At 48.5% G+C, this 15,170-nt stretch overlaps 1 protein-coding gene across 1 annotated transcript in view; it reads left to right on the forward strand.

The window, feature by feature from the left end:
- Positions 1-15,170, forward strand: part of GAS7 (growth arrest specific 7) — a 211,528-nt gene that overhangs the window by 126,303 nt on the left and 70,055 nt on the right. The window contains exon 3 of the mRNA XM_084647092.1: positions 3,588-3,665. Coding sequence (XP_084503218.1) covers positions 3,588-3,665 — 78 coding nt within the window. The remainder of the gene's footprint in view (positions 1-3,587; positions 3,666-15,170) is intronic.

Here is a 15,170-nt window from a genome sequence, read left to right on the forward strand (position 1 = left end):
GCAGCCACCATATATGCTGGGTCTCTGGCCCAAGGTGCATTTTATGTATTTATTGAAAATTTGAACACAAGTGTTTGAGCTGTTGGGGAGCGTGAGGAGAGTAGGAAAAACCAGACCATGAATATCAAAACTGATCAGAACATTTTTTAAAATAGCTCTCTGACAAAAAGAGCTTAGGGGAGAAAGGTGAAATTTGCCACAGAAATAGCCTTCAGTAAGGAAAAGTGCCTTTGCTCGTCCTGGAGAAATGAATTTGATCAAGTGATGAGCCTTTGAGAGTCTCACATTGCCCATGCCCAGTCCATGGGGCACAAGTGAGGCATTCAGCTCACATAAGGCAAAGCTGAGCAAGACTGAGCTACAGAAAGAAAGAAATCTCAATACAGTTATGGTAAGAGACTTGCAGAGACTGTACCACAGAAAATAAGTATCCCTGTCTCTGCCCAAAGCCTGATGCCTTCCTCATCAGTCTGAGAGTCAGTGGGCATGGGGTGTGTGTGTGTGTGTCCTCCAGTGGGCAAGTGGAGAGGGAAGGGAAGGGAATACTATTGGCAGAGCAGGGCCTGCTGGGAAATTCATACATTTTAAGGCCAGAAGGGACCATTGTGATCATCTAGCCTGCCCGCCTGCACAGCAGAGGCCATGAGACTGCTCCAAAACCCCCTAGAGCAGCTCTTTTAAAAAGCATCCAGAATTGCCAGTGATGGAGACTGCAGCACAACCCTTGGCAAATGGCTCCAGTCCCTGTTAAAAATGTGTGCCTTATTTCTATATTCAACTTCCAGCCATTGGCTCATTTAGACCTTTCTCTGCTAGATTGAAAAGCCCATTAGTAACTATTTGTTCCCCATGTAGATACTTACAGACTGTAATAAAATCACCCCTTAACCTTCTCTTTGTTAAGCTAAATACATTGAACTCCTTGAATCTATGTCTCTAAGGCAGGTTTTCTAATCTTCTAATCATTCCCATCTTCTTTGAGTCCGCTCCAATTTATCAGCATCCTTCTTGAATTGTGGGCACCAGAAAGGACGGGGTAGGAGAGTGACCTTATCATCTGGTTTGTGAGATTTACTCTCCCTGAAGCCACTGGCTCAGATCTAGACAGGTTTGTCTCAGACCTAGATGGGTGAATGGCGTTCCCTGCAGGTTATTCTGGGCACTTTCCCAGCCAGACCTCCCAAGCTGAAGCTGTGCATTTATATCTGTCAGTGTGAAAGGGATTTAATTTTATGAATTTGCCAGAATTGCCAGTTAGATTTTAAAGCTGAAATCTACCAAATGAGATTTGCCAAATGGATAATGTTATAGCCCAGTGGTTTTTAACCAGGGGTCTGGGGACCCTGGGGAGCCACGAGCAGGCTTCGGGGGTCCGCCAAGCAGGGCCAGCGTTAGACTCACTGGGGTCCAGGGTGGAAAGCCGAAGCCCCACCGTATGGGTCTGAAGCCCTGGGCCCTGAACCCCGTCACTCAGGGTTGAAGCCGAAGCCTGAGCAATGTAGCTTCATGGGGGCCCCCTGTGGCATGGGGTCCCAGGAAACTGCCCTGTTTGCTACCCTCGAACACTGGCCCTGGTGTTTATTTGCAGAAAAACAGTTGTTGTGGCACAGGTGGAACGTGGAGTTTTTATAGCGTGTTGTGAGCGGGCCTCAGAAAGGAAAAGGTTGAGATAGTTATAATGGACCAGGGGTACGAAGGCACTTGATCGGGTTTATTGTCAACAGGGCATGGTCCTAGCTCCCCGAATCAATTTCTACAGTTATACTAGCAGGCTATAATGGGCCAGGGGCTGCGCTCGGGCCCCCCACACCGCAGGCAGGTGGTCAGGATCAATTCCAAATTCCTTCATATCTCGCTTGCATGTGTCTTTATAGCAGAGGGGGGCAAACTACAGCCCCCAGGCCACATCCGGCCCGCGGGACCATCCTGCCTGGCCCTTGAGCTCCTGGCCGAGGAGGCTTGCCCCTGGCCCCTCCTCTGCTGTCTCCCCTCCCCTGCAGTCACGCTGCCATGTGAGCAGCAGGGCTGTGAGCTCCTGCCGCTTTGAGCAGCATGGTAAGGGGGCGGTGGTGGCATGCACGGCAGTGGAGGGGGGGTTGGGTAGGAGGTCCTGGGGGGCAGTCAGGGGACAGGGAACGCTTGGATGGGGCAGAGGTTCTGGGGCAGTCAGGGGTCGGGGAACAGGGCGGGTTGGATAGGGCGTGGGAGTCCCGAGGGGCCTGTTGGGGGGGGTGGATAGGGGCCGGGGGGCAGTCAGGGGACAGGGAGCAGGGGGGGGTTGGATGGTCAGGGGTATGATCTGTAACCGATAGAGCTGTGCCAACAAAAGCCACAAGTGTAGATGCTGTTCGACAGACAACACTGATCCATACAGCTTATTTCACTCAGGGGGGCTGGAGTCAAGTACCCCGGTGCAGAGCACAGCTTTGCCAGCCGGGCTGTGTCCACACTAGTAGTACTTGACCAGTACAATATAGCAGTACAGTTGTACCAGAAATGCACTCCTGACCTCCGACTCTGGGTGGCAGCCGCTGCTTCTCTTGGGCCATTTCCGCACCTAAATCCATGCAGTCTGGAGGGGCTCCTGGTCTTGGGGATTCCACCCCCCACAATGGCTGCACAGCCTCACTGTATTGTTCATGTGACCCACCGTCCTAGGAGGGAGCTGCTGCTAAAAGGCCTTTGTGCCACGGCCACATCCCCTGCCTGGAGTTTTGCTGCCGTCTTCCCAGGCTCCTCCTGCACGGACCCTCAGCAGTCAGAGTTTGCTGAATCCCACAATCAAGCCACTCACCTAGCAAACACTCATGAAGACAAGGGACCATGGCTGCCGTGAAGCCACAGCCACCAGTCACAGTCCTGGCTCCTTGCAATCACTGTCAGAGAGGGGCAGGACAGAGACCCTGGCTAGGGCTCCTCTCCGTACAGTAATTCCATGTTGCCAACTCCACATAGCAGGAAGTCACCAGACAAATCCTGAAAAGTCGCTAGATGTCGCTGTTTAAGCACACAAATGGACTAAAAAATGTCACTAAATAAAATTTCCAGAGAATTTTAGATATAAATCCATTCCATGCTCTTCTTACTACATTCTGTTGCATACCAACTCAATGTCATTACGTCTCAGTTGAGCATGTCCGGGGCTTCTTGGGCTGAGATTCCTGTAATCTGCAGGTGAGGAAAAGAAGTCTGTGGAGGCTAATTGAATGCTTTGCTAAAGCTAGGCGCACTTTGGTGAGAGCAGCACATTAGCCACGGCTTGTTTTTATGCAAATGTGTTCTTTCTCGCTGCTCCGTAGTAGCTGGCACACCCTGTGATGAAGGGAAAAATGGCTAATGAAGCGGGCAGGATGGGGGAGGCAGGTTAGCCGGTGAGGAGAGCTGCACAGATGGAAGGTGGGGTGGGATCTCTGTGGGAGGGTGGGGGGAAGCATCGGGCAGTGGGTGGCACTGCACTGGCCAGGAGCTGGCAGTGTGGGGCCGAGGCAGGGCGGTGGGTGACCCATTCATTCTGTGACTGTGGCACGTGGCACTGTGCCATGCTCGTAGGGCCCCGATGCACTCACTGTGCTGTTCTCTTTGAACAGAAACCACGTGGGAACGGCCGAGCAGCGTGCCAGGGACCCCCAGGAGCCCCGGGAGCCAGAAGAGTGCTGTGCCTGCAGGTACTGTTCCCTCAGCTGGGCCTGCCCTGGAGGTTTGCCCAAGCAGCCGGGAGGGGGAGGCATTTCCGGCTGAGAAAGGAGCTCAGCGTCTCCCATGCTCTGGCCTGACAGGCCCTTCTCAGCTCAGGCATGACTGGCAGGCTCCAGGGCAGTGGCTGGTGCCCCTCTCACCATGAGCGCCTTCCCAGCCCCGAGCTACAGCTGATGTGGCTCTGCCCCCTGCAGAGAACCAGCTCAGCTGCAGCTGCTGCCCCAGGTGCAGGGCAGACCCCCACAGGGGGAAGGAGCGGAGCCCACAAGGGGTGCAGGAAGGAGGCTGGTTAGGTACAATCCCCACACAGTACGCACCCGGGGTAATCCAGGCCTGCTGGGTGTGGCGCTCTGTCTTCCTCTAGTGGCACCTAGACCAGCTAGGGATTGATGAACCTGCTTCAGCCATGGCTAAGAGACATGTGTCTTATGGCTCATGCAGTAGAGGTTCACACATTAAGCTCCAGAGGGCCCAGGTTTGATCCCATCCACCACAAACCGAGGTCTGTTGACCTTACACCTGCATGGGGGAAAGGCCTTAGCCCAGCTCAGATAACATGCCAGCCTGCCAAGGAGCCGTATAGCAGCTTGAGAGCGAAGTTGTGTGCCCTGTTGGCAAAGCCCGGGACAGGCTCATGGCTCAGCGAATACCGCTGCACAACAGCCCATCTCCTGGTGACAAAGCCTCTGTTCTGCAGAAAAGGACCTGGGGATACAGTGGATGAGAAGCTGGATATGAGTCAGCAGGGTGCCGTTGCTGCCAAGAAGGCTAACGGCATATTGGGCTGCATTAGTAGGAGCATTACCAGCAGATCAAGGGAAGTGATTATTCCCCTCTATTCGGCACTGGTGAGGCCATACCTAGAGTATTGCGTCCAGTTTTGGGCTCACCAATACAGAAAGTATGTGAACAAACTGAAGAGAGTCCAGTGAAGGGCAACAAAAATGATTAGGGGGCTGGGGCACATGATTTATGAGGAGAGGCTGAGGGAACTGGGCTTATTTAGTCTGCAGAAAAGAAGAGTGAGGGGGGATTTGATAGCAGCCTTCCACTACCTGAAGGGGGGTTCCCAAGAGGATGGAGCTAGGCTAGTCTCAGTGGTGGCAGATGACAGAACAAGGAGCAATGGTCTCACGTTGCAGTGGGGGAGGTCTAGGTTGGATATTAGGAAAAAACTATTTCACTAGGAGGGTGGTGAAGCACTGGAATGGGTTACCTTGGGAGGTGGTGGAATCTTCATCCTTAGAGGTTTTTAAGGCCTGGCTTGACAAAGCCCTGGCTGGGATGATTTAGTTGGGGATGGTCCTGCTTTGAGCAGGGGGTTGGACTAGATGACCTCCTGAGGTCTCTTCCAACCCTACTCTTCTATGATTCTATGAAACACACTCAGTGGAGCCCCACTCAGCCAGCCACCGGAATGAACTCATTTAGTTCAGAGGGCCTCACTTCCAGTGCCCATTTCCTGGCACCTTGGCCATAAGCCCCAGAGCTGTCAGCACTGCACTGTCTGCAGCCCATGCTGACCTGACCAGCTGCTTGCTAGCTGGTTGCAGTCCCATCAGCGGAAGGGAGGGGAGGCTTCCCTGGTACTCACCAGCACAGGCAGGGGATCCTGGATTCTCCTAGAGCCATACCTCCCACCCAGACCCACCCACCCTTTGGCTTAGAGCAAGCAGGGCTAGTTTGCAAAGGTTTCAAACCCTGCATTCTTTGTGGGAATCTAGGTGACTCAATTTGTCTCCTATACTCAGGGGAGGGGCTCAGCCCTCGCACCTCTGCTACCTTATACCAGGGTTCACTCTTCAGGGAGTGCAGCCCATGACTGGGAGAGAGAGCGGAGGGAGAGGAGTAACTGGGGATCCAGCTTTGGGGCAGGGACTGGCCACAACCGTCCTACTCCCGAGAGGGGTGGTTAGAAAGCCAGCAGCCGAATTCCAGTGGGGTGATGGGGGTGGGGGAAGATGGGGTGTTGTAAGGTCTTGAGCACCACGTAATTTTATCTCCTAAAATACTAAAAATGTAGAGTGCAGATAAACAAGAAATGGTTGGGGCCAATTGGATATCTCAATTGGATATCTCAATGCCCATTCAAGGATGTGATGCCCTCTACTGTAGTCACATGGGGTTCTTCGCAGGCCTTAGGGGAGGCACTGCGTGATGAAAGACAAACAATATACTCCCAAGGATTAATTGCCAAACTCCTGTAACTAAGGAAAGGAAAGAAAGAAAAAGGTAAACAAACATCAACCCAGACAGAACACACGCAATCAGAAAACAATGGTTTCTTCAGGTATACATTCCTCTTGTGTCTCTCTCAGAGAGCTGTCCTCAGAGATTACACCTTGAAGAGTGGGTCTTGTCTGTGGGATGCTCTCCTCTGTGTAAGTTAGGACCAGAGTGCATTATTCCCCAACTCAGCAATGAGTCCTGACTCAGAGATGGGCACAAGGATTTTGTCTAAGGCTCAGTGAATCCTTCTTGGTCTATCATGGATAATCTAAACAGTCGATAAATAGGCAGAGGTGAGTGACCTGAACTAAGTCCTATGAAATTGGACAAAGATAATAAAAGAACCAATTCAAGGAGCAGTGTGGAGGCAGGCAAATTAATAAATATTAAGAACTTTACATTTCAATTAAATCCCTCTAAGGCTCTCTGTTTACCAAGGTTAGCTGCTGTCTTCTCTCCCGGGGTATGTGGTCTGAACAATCTGACGTTTAACAGGAGAAGATGTTAGTACCTTAAATTACCATAGTATTTCCATATCCCATTGGAACTATTGTAAGAACAATTTAAATCTAAACCCTTGGCAGTGCTTTTGCAAATTCCACTTCACCAATAGTGCCGAGGTTTCTGAGATATCACCATGTGCAAAAGCCGTGCTGGACTGAAAGTTACTTCTTGGTGCTAGAGTAACAGCCGTGTTAGTCTGTATTCGCAAAAAGAAAAGGAGTACTTGTGGCACCTTAGAGACTAACCAATTTATTTGAGCATAAGCTTTCGTGAGCTACAGCTCACTTCATCGGATGCATACTGTGGAAACTGCAGCAGACTTTATATACATACAGAGATCATAAAACAATACCTCCTCCCACCCCACTGTCCTGCTGGTAATAGCTTATCTAAAGTGATCATCAAGTTGGGCCATTTCCAGCACAAATCCAGGTTTTCTCACCCTCCACTCCCCCACACACAAACTCACTCTCCTGCTGGTAATAGCCCATCCAAAGTGACCACTCTCCAAGTTTAAATCCAAGTTTAACCAGAACGTCTGGGGGCGGAGGGGGGGGTAGGAAAAAACAGGGGGAAATAGGCTACCTTGCATAATGACTTAGCCACTCCCAGTCTCTATTTAAGCCTAAATTAATAGTATCCAATTTGCAAATGAATTCCAATTCAGCAGTTTCTCGCTGGAGTCTGGATTTGAAGTTTTTTTGTTTTAAGATAGCGACCTTCATGTCTGTGATTGCGTGACCAGAGAGATTGAAGTGTTCTCCGACTGGTTTATGAATGTTATAATTCTTGACATCTGATTTGTGTGCATTTATTCTTTTACGTAGAGACTGTCCAGTTTGACCAATGTACATGGCAGAGGGGCATTGCTGGCACATGATGGCATATATCACATTGGTGGATGTGCAGGTGAACGAGCCTCTGATAGTGTGGCTGATGTTATTAGGCCCTGTGATGGTGTCCCCTGAATAGATATGTGGGCACAGTTGGCAACGAGCTTTGTTGCAAGGATAAGTTCCTGGGTTAGTGGTTCTGTTGTGTGGTATGTGGTTGTTGGTGAGTATTTGCTTCAGGTTGCGGGGCTGTCTGTAGGCAAGGACTGGCCTGTCTCCCAAGATTTGTGAGAGTGTTGGGTCATCCTTTAGGATAGGTTGTAGATCCTTAATAATGCGTTGGAGGGGTTTTAGTTGGGGGCTGAAGGTGACGGCTAGTGGCGTTCTGTTATTTTCTTTGTTAGGCCTGTCCTGTAGTAGGTAACTTCTGGGAACTCTTCTGGCTCTATCAATCTGTTTCTTTACTTCTGCAGGTGGGTATTGTAGTTGTAAGAAAGCTTGACAGAGATCTTGTAGGTGTTTGTCTCTGTCTGAGGGGTTGGAGCAAATGCGGTTGTATCGCAAAGCTTGGCTGTAGACGATGGATCGTGTGGTGTGGTCAGGGTGAAAGCTGGAGGCATGTAGGTAGGAATAGCGGTCAGTAGGTTTCCGGTATAGGGTGGTGTTTATGTGACCATTGTTTATTAGCACTGTAGTGTCCAGGAAGTGGATCTCTTGTGTGGCCTGGACCAGGCTGAGGGTCCAGATGATGAAGATGTCATCAATATAGCGGAAGTAGAGTAGGGGCTTTAGGGGACGAGAGCTGAGGAAGCATTGTTCTAAATCAGCCATAAAAATGTTGGCATACTGTGGGGCCATGCGGGTACCCATAGCAGTGCCGCTGATTTGAAGGTATACATTGTCCCCAAATGTAAAATAGTTATGGGTAAGGACAAAGTCAGAAAGTTCAGCCACCAGGTTAGCCGTGACATTATCGGGGATAGTGTTCTTGACGGCTTGTAGTCCATCTTTGTGTGGAATGTTGGTGTAGAGGGCTTCTACATCCATAGTGGCCAGGATGGTGTTATCAGGAAGATCACCGATGGATTGAAGTTTCCTCAGGAAGTCAGTGGTGTCTCGCAGGTAGCTGGGAGTGCTGGTAGCGTAGGGCCTGAGGAGGGAGTCTACATAGCCCTTGAGGAATTCCACCATGATTTCAAAAACTTCCATCCCACCATCAACCTCAGCCTGGTCCAGTCCACACAAGAGATCCATTTCCTAGACACTACAGTGCTAATAAACAATGGTCACATAAACACCACCCTATACCGGAAACCTACTAACCGCTATTCCTACCTACATGCCTCCAGCTTTCACCCTGACCACACCACACGATCCATCGTCTACAGCCAAGCTTTGCGATACAACCGCATTTGCTCCAACCCCTCAGACAGAGACAAACACCTACAAGATCTCTGTCAAGCTTTCTTACAACTACAATACCCACCTGCGGAAGTAAAGAAACAGATTGATAGAGCCAGAAGAGTTCCCAGAAGTTACCTACTACAGGACAGGCCTAACAAAGAAAATAACAGAACGCCACTAGCCGTCACCTTCAGCCCCCAACTAAAACCCCTCCAACGCATTATTAAGGATCTACAACCTATCCTAAAGGATGACCCAACACTCTCACAAATCTTGGGAGACAGGCCAGTCCTTGCCTACAGACAGCCCCGCAACCTGAAGCAAATACTCACCAACAACCACATACTACACAACAGAACCACTAACCCAGGAACTTATCCTTGCAACAAAGCCCGTTGCCAACTGTGCCCACATATCTATTCAGGGGACACCATCACAGGGCCTAATAACATCAGCCACACTATCAGAGGCTCGTTCACCTGCACATCCACCAATGTGATATATGCCATCATTTGCCAGAAATGCCCCTCTGCCATTTACATTGGTCAAACTGGACAGTCTCTACGTAAAAGAATAAATGGACACAAATCAGATGTCAAGAATTATAACATTCATAAACCAGTCGGAGAACACGTCAATCTCTCTGGTCACGCAATCACAGACATGAAGGTCGCTATCTTAAAACAAAATAACTTCAAATCCAGACTCCAGCGAGAAACTGCTGAATTGGAATTCATTTGCAAATTGGATACTATTAATTTAGGCTTAAATAGAGACTGGGAGTGGCTAAGTCATTATGCAAGGTAGCCTATTTCCCCTTGTTTTTTCCTACCCCCCCCCCCCCCCCGCCCCCAGACTTTCTGGTTAAACTTGGATTTAAACTTGGAGAGTGGTCACTTTGGATGAGCTATTACCAGCAGGATAGTGAGTTTGTGTGTGTGTTTTTTGGACGGGGTGAGGGGGTGAGAGAACCTGGATTTGTGCAGGAAATGGCCCACCTTGATTATCATGTACATTGTGTAGAGAGTTGTCACTTTGGATGGGCTATTACCAGCAGGAGAGTGAGTTTGTGTGTGGGGGGGTGGAGGGTGAGAAAACCTGGATTTGTGCTGGAAATGGCCCAACTTGATGATCACTTTAGATAAGCTATTACCAGCAGGACAGTGGGGTGGGAGGAGGTATTGTTTTATGATCTCTGTATGTATATAAAGTCTGCTGCAGTTTCCACGGTATGCATCCGATGAAGTGAGCTGTAGCTCACGAAAGCTCATGCTCAAATAAATTGGTTAGTCTCTAAGGTGCCACAAGTACTCCTTTTCTTCTTGGTGCTGTGTTGTAGCTTCTTTGTTCTTGGTTGTCTTGCTGCTCTTTGTTTGCTTCTTGAGGTGTTGGCTTGGAGGTTTGATGAGAATACGTTAACAGGCTGAGTTTGTGTGAGAATGAACGTAAGAGCACAAGAAAGTGTAGTTGTGTGTAACAGCATAAAACCATAATCGGAGAGGGAGTCTCTCACTTCAGAGGAATTATACTCCTCTCTTTCCATGATCTGACTGGAGGTGGAAGGGCTTGTCTGGACTCAAGTATCAGCCACTGTCACCTTTCATTGGCTCAGCACCTTCATGGGCTGATCTTCCATTCTCAGGTATGCATGTGCAGCAGGGCCGTAACTCTTCTGATTGCATTGCTTTTGTCTTTGATGTCTCAGAACATCTTTAAAGTTAGAGTTTTAGCTTTTATTCAGTCCATTTTCTGAGATATCTCATTAGTTCCATCAGGTTTTAATAGGAGTTTAAATTCTGTTTCAAATGAATACAAACATTGCTATTTCCTATATTTGAGCCCTTAACATATTTTTTTAAAACAAATTGTTCTTAAGAAGAGTCTTTAAACGTAAATGGTGATCAAATAAAATACTGTCTTCTTAACCGTCCTTGGAGAAGTTCTTGTCTTCCTGAATTTGATAAGGAGTGCTTAAGCCCTGCCAGATAACTAATTTATTTCCCAATGAATATAAATAATTTTATACTCAAGCAGCTTCTTATATTAGTTCTCAGTTCTAGCAAGGTCATTTGATTCCCTATTTGTACAGAAAACATCTCACTATTCATATAACAGTGATATCGGGCAGTTATTGTATGGAGTGATTGAATTTAGATATAAAATATTTGTAAATGAACATCTCAAACAAAGCTTATATCATCTTAAGCGTTTGAAAGACAATTCAAAGTTTCACCTTCAAGAGAAAACATGAGTTAGAAGTAATCAGTCTTCTGTAAAACATTTCTCAACCATAAATGTTCTTAAAGTTTGAAGAATGAAGGCTTTAGAAAATGTATAAAAGAAATCAGTTTCAGTGAGGATATTTCTAGAATTCTTTGTGAGGGTTTAAAACTAAAGGTTTTTCTCTTTGCAAAGAGGAAGGGTGAATAGGGTGCTTTTATGACTTGGTTTATGACTCTGCTAGCACATCTTAAGCATCACTCGTCTTTGTAATATTCTGAATAAACCAGATCTCTTTATAATATATATCTATATCTCTATATATATATCTTACAAACTTGGTTTTTTTGAGATAAAGTACACGTGTATGCCAGCCTTGTGTTTTTCACAAGGAGAGGTGTCTTATTCTCAGAGAAGACTCTCTTTGTTAGTTGTCTGTCTTTTGACCAATTGTTCCTAGATTTGCAGCCTACCATTTATAGGTAGAGCCCTATACAAATGTGTATCCGCATTCGATCCGCCAACCGCAAAAATTATCTGCGGATATTGGCATCTGCAGATTTGCTGGGTTCTACACTGAGCGCCAGGCTGAGGCTCCAAGGCATTCCCCGGCTCCCCCGCTGGAGCCCAGTCAGGGAGAGCCGTGGTGGCAGCTGTGGAGAGCTGCGGGGGACCCTCCTCCTGTCCTGGGTGGGGGGCCCAAGCAGCCCCTCGCCAAATGTCCCAGCCCCCCATGTCCAGTGTCCCTGCCCCCCAGCCCCCTGCCAAATATCCCTGCCCCCCTGCCCAGCATCCCTGCCCCCTAGCCCTCCCAGCCAGGGCATGTGGAGAGACCCAGGCTGCCACAGCGGCTCTCCTGGACCCAGCTCTGGGCGGGGGTGAGGAGGGGGGTAGCTCGGAGGCCGAGCAGCCCCAGCCCATGTCCCTGTCCCCTGCTCCACCGCCCAGGGCAGGTGGAGGATCTGTGCTGCGGTTCCTCACAGCTGCCCGTCTGGCTCTTACTGTCAGAGCCCTGCGTGGATACAAAATTTGTATCCGCATACGCGTTACTATCTGCAGAAATGGTCTGTGGATTTCCACAGATATAAAGTGAATACCCGTGGATTTGCAGGGCTCTATTTATAGGACATTTATAATTTGCAATTAAAGATTCCTATGAAAGGCACAAATCCAATAACTATCACATAAGTACCTCTTTCAAATTATAGTCTAAAGAAAATTATATAGAATGTTAAACCAAAAGAGAAGTTATAAAATTGCTTTCTAGAGTTTGTGTAAACACAGCTAGAGGTAGTAAATGTGGTTTTATGGCTAAGAAGGTGAAAGTGGAAATTTCCTAGGGGTTGTTGCAATTAGCTCAAACATTTCATTTCACTTTTATTAAATAAGCAACCAAACGCATGAGCATGTGAGGTATCCATATGCTCCAAGTGTCATGTATATGAAAATAATTGTATCTCCTAAAAACAGTAAAGGCACAGGCAAGTTTGTAATAACTAAGAATTAGAATAATTTTATTAATAATCGTTTTTGCATCAAAATACTGGGATCTGTCACCACAGCAGGGATGGGCCATGAGGATCCCACTCCCACTGGGGAGTAGGAAGCTGCTGGCAGTGGGACTTCAGGTCAGGTTGCCAGCTTTTAGTTAAAAAAACATTAGGAACTCTTAGGTATTGTGCAAAAATTGTATATAAATTATTTAATCAGCTGATTTGCATATTTGCAAATAATATGCATATAATAATCCATTGCAGTTTTAGAAATGTGGTATGTAAATTTAGTGCTGGTGAAGGCATCAGGCGGCAGCCCTGGTGTATGGAGCCCTCTCTTTAGCTACAAAGCAGCAGGAGCTTCCCCTGCCCACTGCCAGCATGTCTCAGCCCAGCTCTGAGGGGCTTCATCTGGGGCCCCAGGGCAGCTCAGTTCCAAAGGTCCAGGCAATTCTTGGCCTCTCTGCTGAGTTGGCCCATTAATGCAAAGAGCACTGGGGAGTTTGTGACGTGAGAACTGGAGCTGAGACCCCCCCACCCCACAAATCTCCAAAAACCCAGTAGATTGGGACAGTGTTAAATCCCTGCTGAACTGGGTTGGATGCAGGCTGGTGCCCTACCAGTGAAAGGTATATAGTGCATTAGCAGCACCCTTCAGCAGCCAGTCCCCAGTCAGTGCTTTCTTAAGAAAACGTTGATCCCTAGGAAGATAGAATCCATAGAACTCCCTTTATGTACAATGAATGGTAAGGTTGTAAAGTCAAGTACTCACAAGTTAGGAAATGCCAATATAATGTTACCTAAATTCTGTCTCCACTGTGATACCCTTTAATTACATACAGATATTTCTGATAAGGGACTTCATCGTGGTCTGAACCCAAGAGGGCCTTCATAGCCATTCCATAGACCTTGCCCACTTGAGCTGAAGGAGAAACTCATAACGTGTCCAGGCTGTTCTTTGCATGGACCAGCTTTTAGAGGCGTGTGTGACAAACATTACCCATAGATAGATAGCAGCAGAATGCTGACTATCAGGATTCCTGGGCTCTGTGCCTAGCTCTGGGAGCAGCATGTGGCTGCTGTTTAGCATAGTTGTCCCTGACAGCACAGACTTGGGGCACTTTCTGAAAGGAAGCATGGCTGAGTGCTGTGACTTGGCTCTACCATATTTGGGTTCTGCCCCCGACTTTGCCAGAAGTGACCTTATCTGGAAAATGAGTATAATACTTGCCCCAGATGGGGGGACATGAAACCTTACCAAGTGTGGAGGGGTGTGCAGAAATAGTAACAGCAGTGAGTGACAGAGGTGAGACTTAAACTCATGTGCGCATGTCTCTCAGCACAGTGCAATCTGCTCCCGGGTCACAAGCTGTTTTTTATCCCAGATTGGTGAAAAATTGAGATTTGGGGCTGCCCCACAGCTCAAGTAGGGAAGGCAATCTCCAGAATTTGGAGACTGCCCCACAAGGTCAGGGGCAGGGCCTAGCCATGTGGGTCCCCAGAAGCGCCCTCCCTCTGGGGAGAGGGTGAAGCAGCTGGGGCATGGGCCTGTAGACATCTAACCTGTTTGGCTTTTGCTCTCTTGCACTGAGCTTGGAGTCCTGGGCAAAAGCCTGGCACATGGGCTGTGCTGCATGGCGGGGGCGAGGGGTGGAGAGTGCACACAAAGGTGGGGAAACACAGCTAACCAAGGCGGAGATTCTGGAGGTGTGGTGTGTATGTTTTCTGGCTAGGATGTTGTCTCTTTCCGTTGGTCTGTCTGATCTATTCAGATTGCAATCACTTTGGGGCAGGAACAGTCTGCTTCCCCATGTGTCCTATGCCCAGCACAAGGGAGTCCTGACCTCACTCCATGTGCTCCCATAATACAAACAGTGACTCATTTCTAATAGCACAGCAACAGAGAACTGCAGGTTTCTCTCTCCCAACACCCCTCCCTCTCTCCTAGGGCATTAGGCAACCCCAGTTTAGGTGCCACTCTGAGTTCCGTGGCAGCTCATACCATCAGCCTGACAGGGTAACGGCAGAACTCAAGTAGCCTTGCAGCTGCCTGACTGGAATTCAGTCCCCCAGGAGCCCTCCAACGGGTCGCGGCCCAGGGGAACAGCCATTAGTGGTAGAAATGGCTGTTTCCACAAACACCTTCTGGAGCAATCATCCTGGAGTGTGGTGGAGCCAGGAGCAGATGCTGGGGCTATGTACATGGATTCCTCCCTCACTCGAGACAGGATCAATGTCCCCATTTCTCAGCCTCTATGGAACAGGCAGCTGCAGACATCTGTCCCTTAAGGAGACATTCGGATTTGGGCGTGGACCCAAGTCAAATGCTCTGAAAAGGAGGAACCAGGATGTATGAGCCCCTGAAAACTGAGGGTGCAGAAGTCTTTTGCACTCATTATTTGTTGTCAGGACTGGTTTCTGTTTTACGCTTAGTGTGGGCCTTTCAAGGAGTAGATGTAGTATCCAGCCCCAAGCAGCCACAAGTCAGGCCTGAGAAAATCAGGGGACGGGCTTTCAAATCATGCAGTTTTAAAATATAATCAGCATTGGATTGTTGTTCTTTGCCTCTGGTTTTTGGGGTGCTGGTTTGCGGAACAGAAGGGGGACTAGTATCTGCCACATGTGGGGACTAAATGGGCTGTTGGGAATTGATTCAAGTTCTAGGGCGTCTCCCTTAGACCCTTTCTACAGCCGTCTAACTCCGCTGACTTCAGTCTTCCCTGGAGCAGTGAGAGGAGGCCTGGGCCCAGAGGCTAGATACATTTTTGGTTTCTGGGTTGGCACTGCCCCA

The sequence above is a fragment of the Lepidochelys olivacea genome, assembly GCF_965140295.1.
Source record: "Lepidochelys olivacea isolate rLepOli2 genome assembly, chromosome: 14".
NCBI classification, from domain to species: Eukaryota; Metazoa; Chordata; order Testudines; family Cheloniidae; genus Lepidochelys; species Lepidochelys olivacea.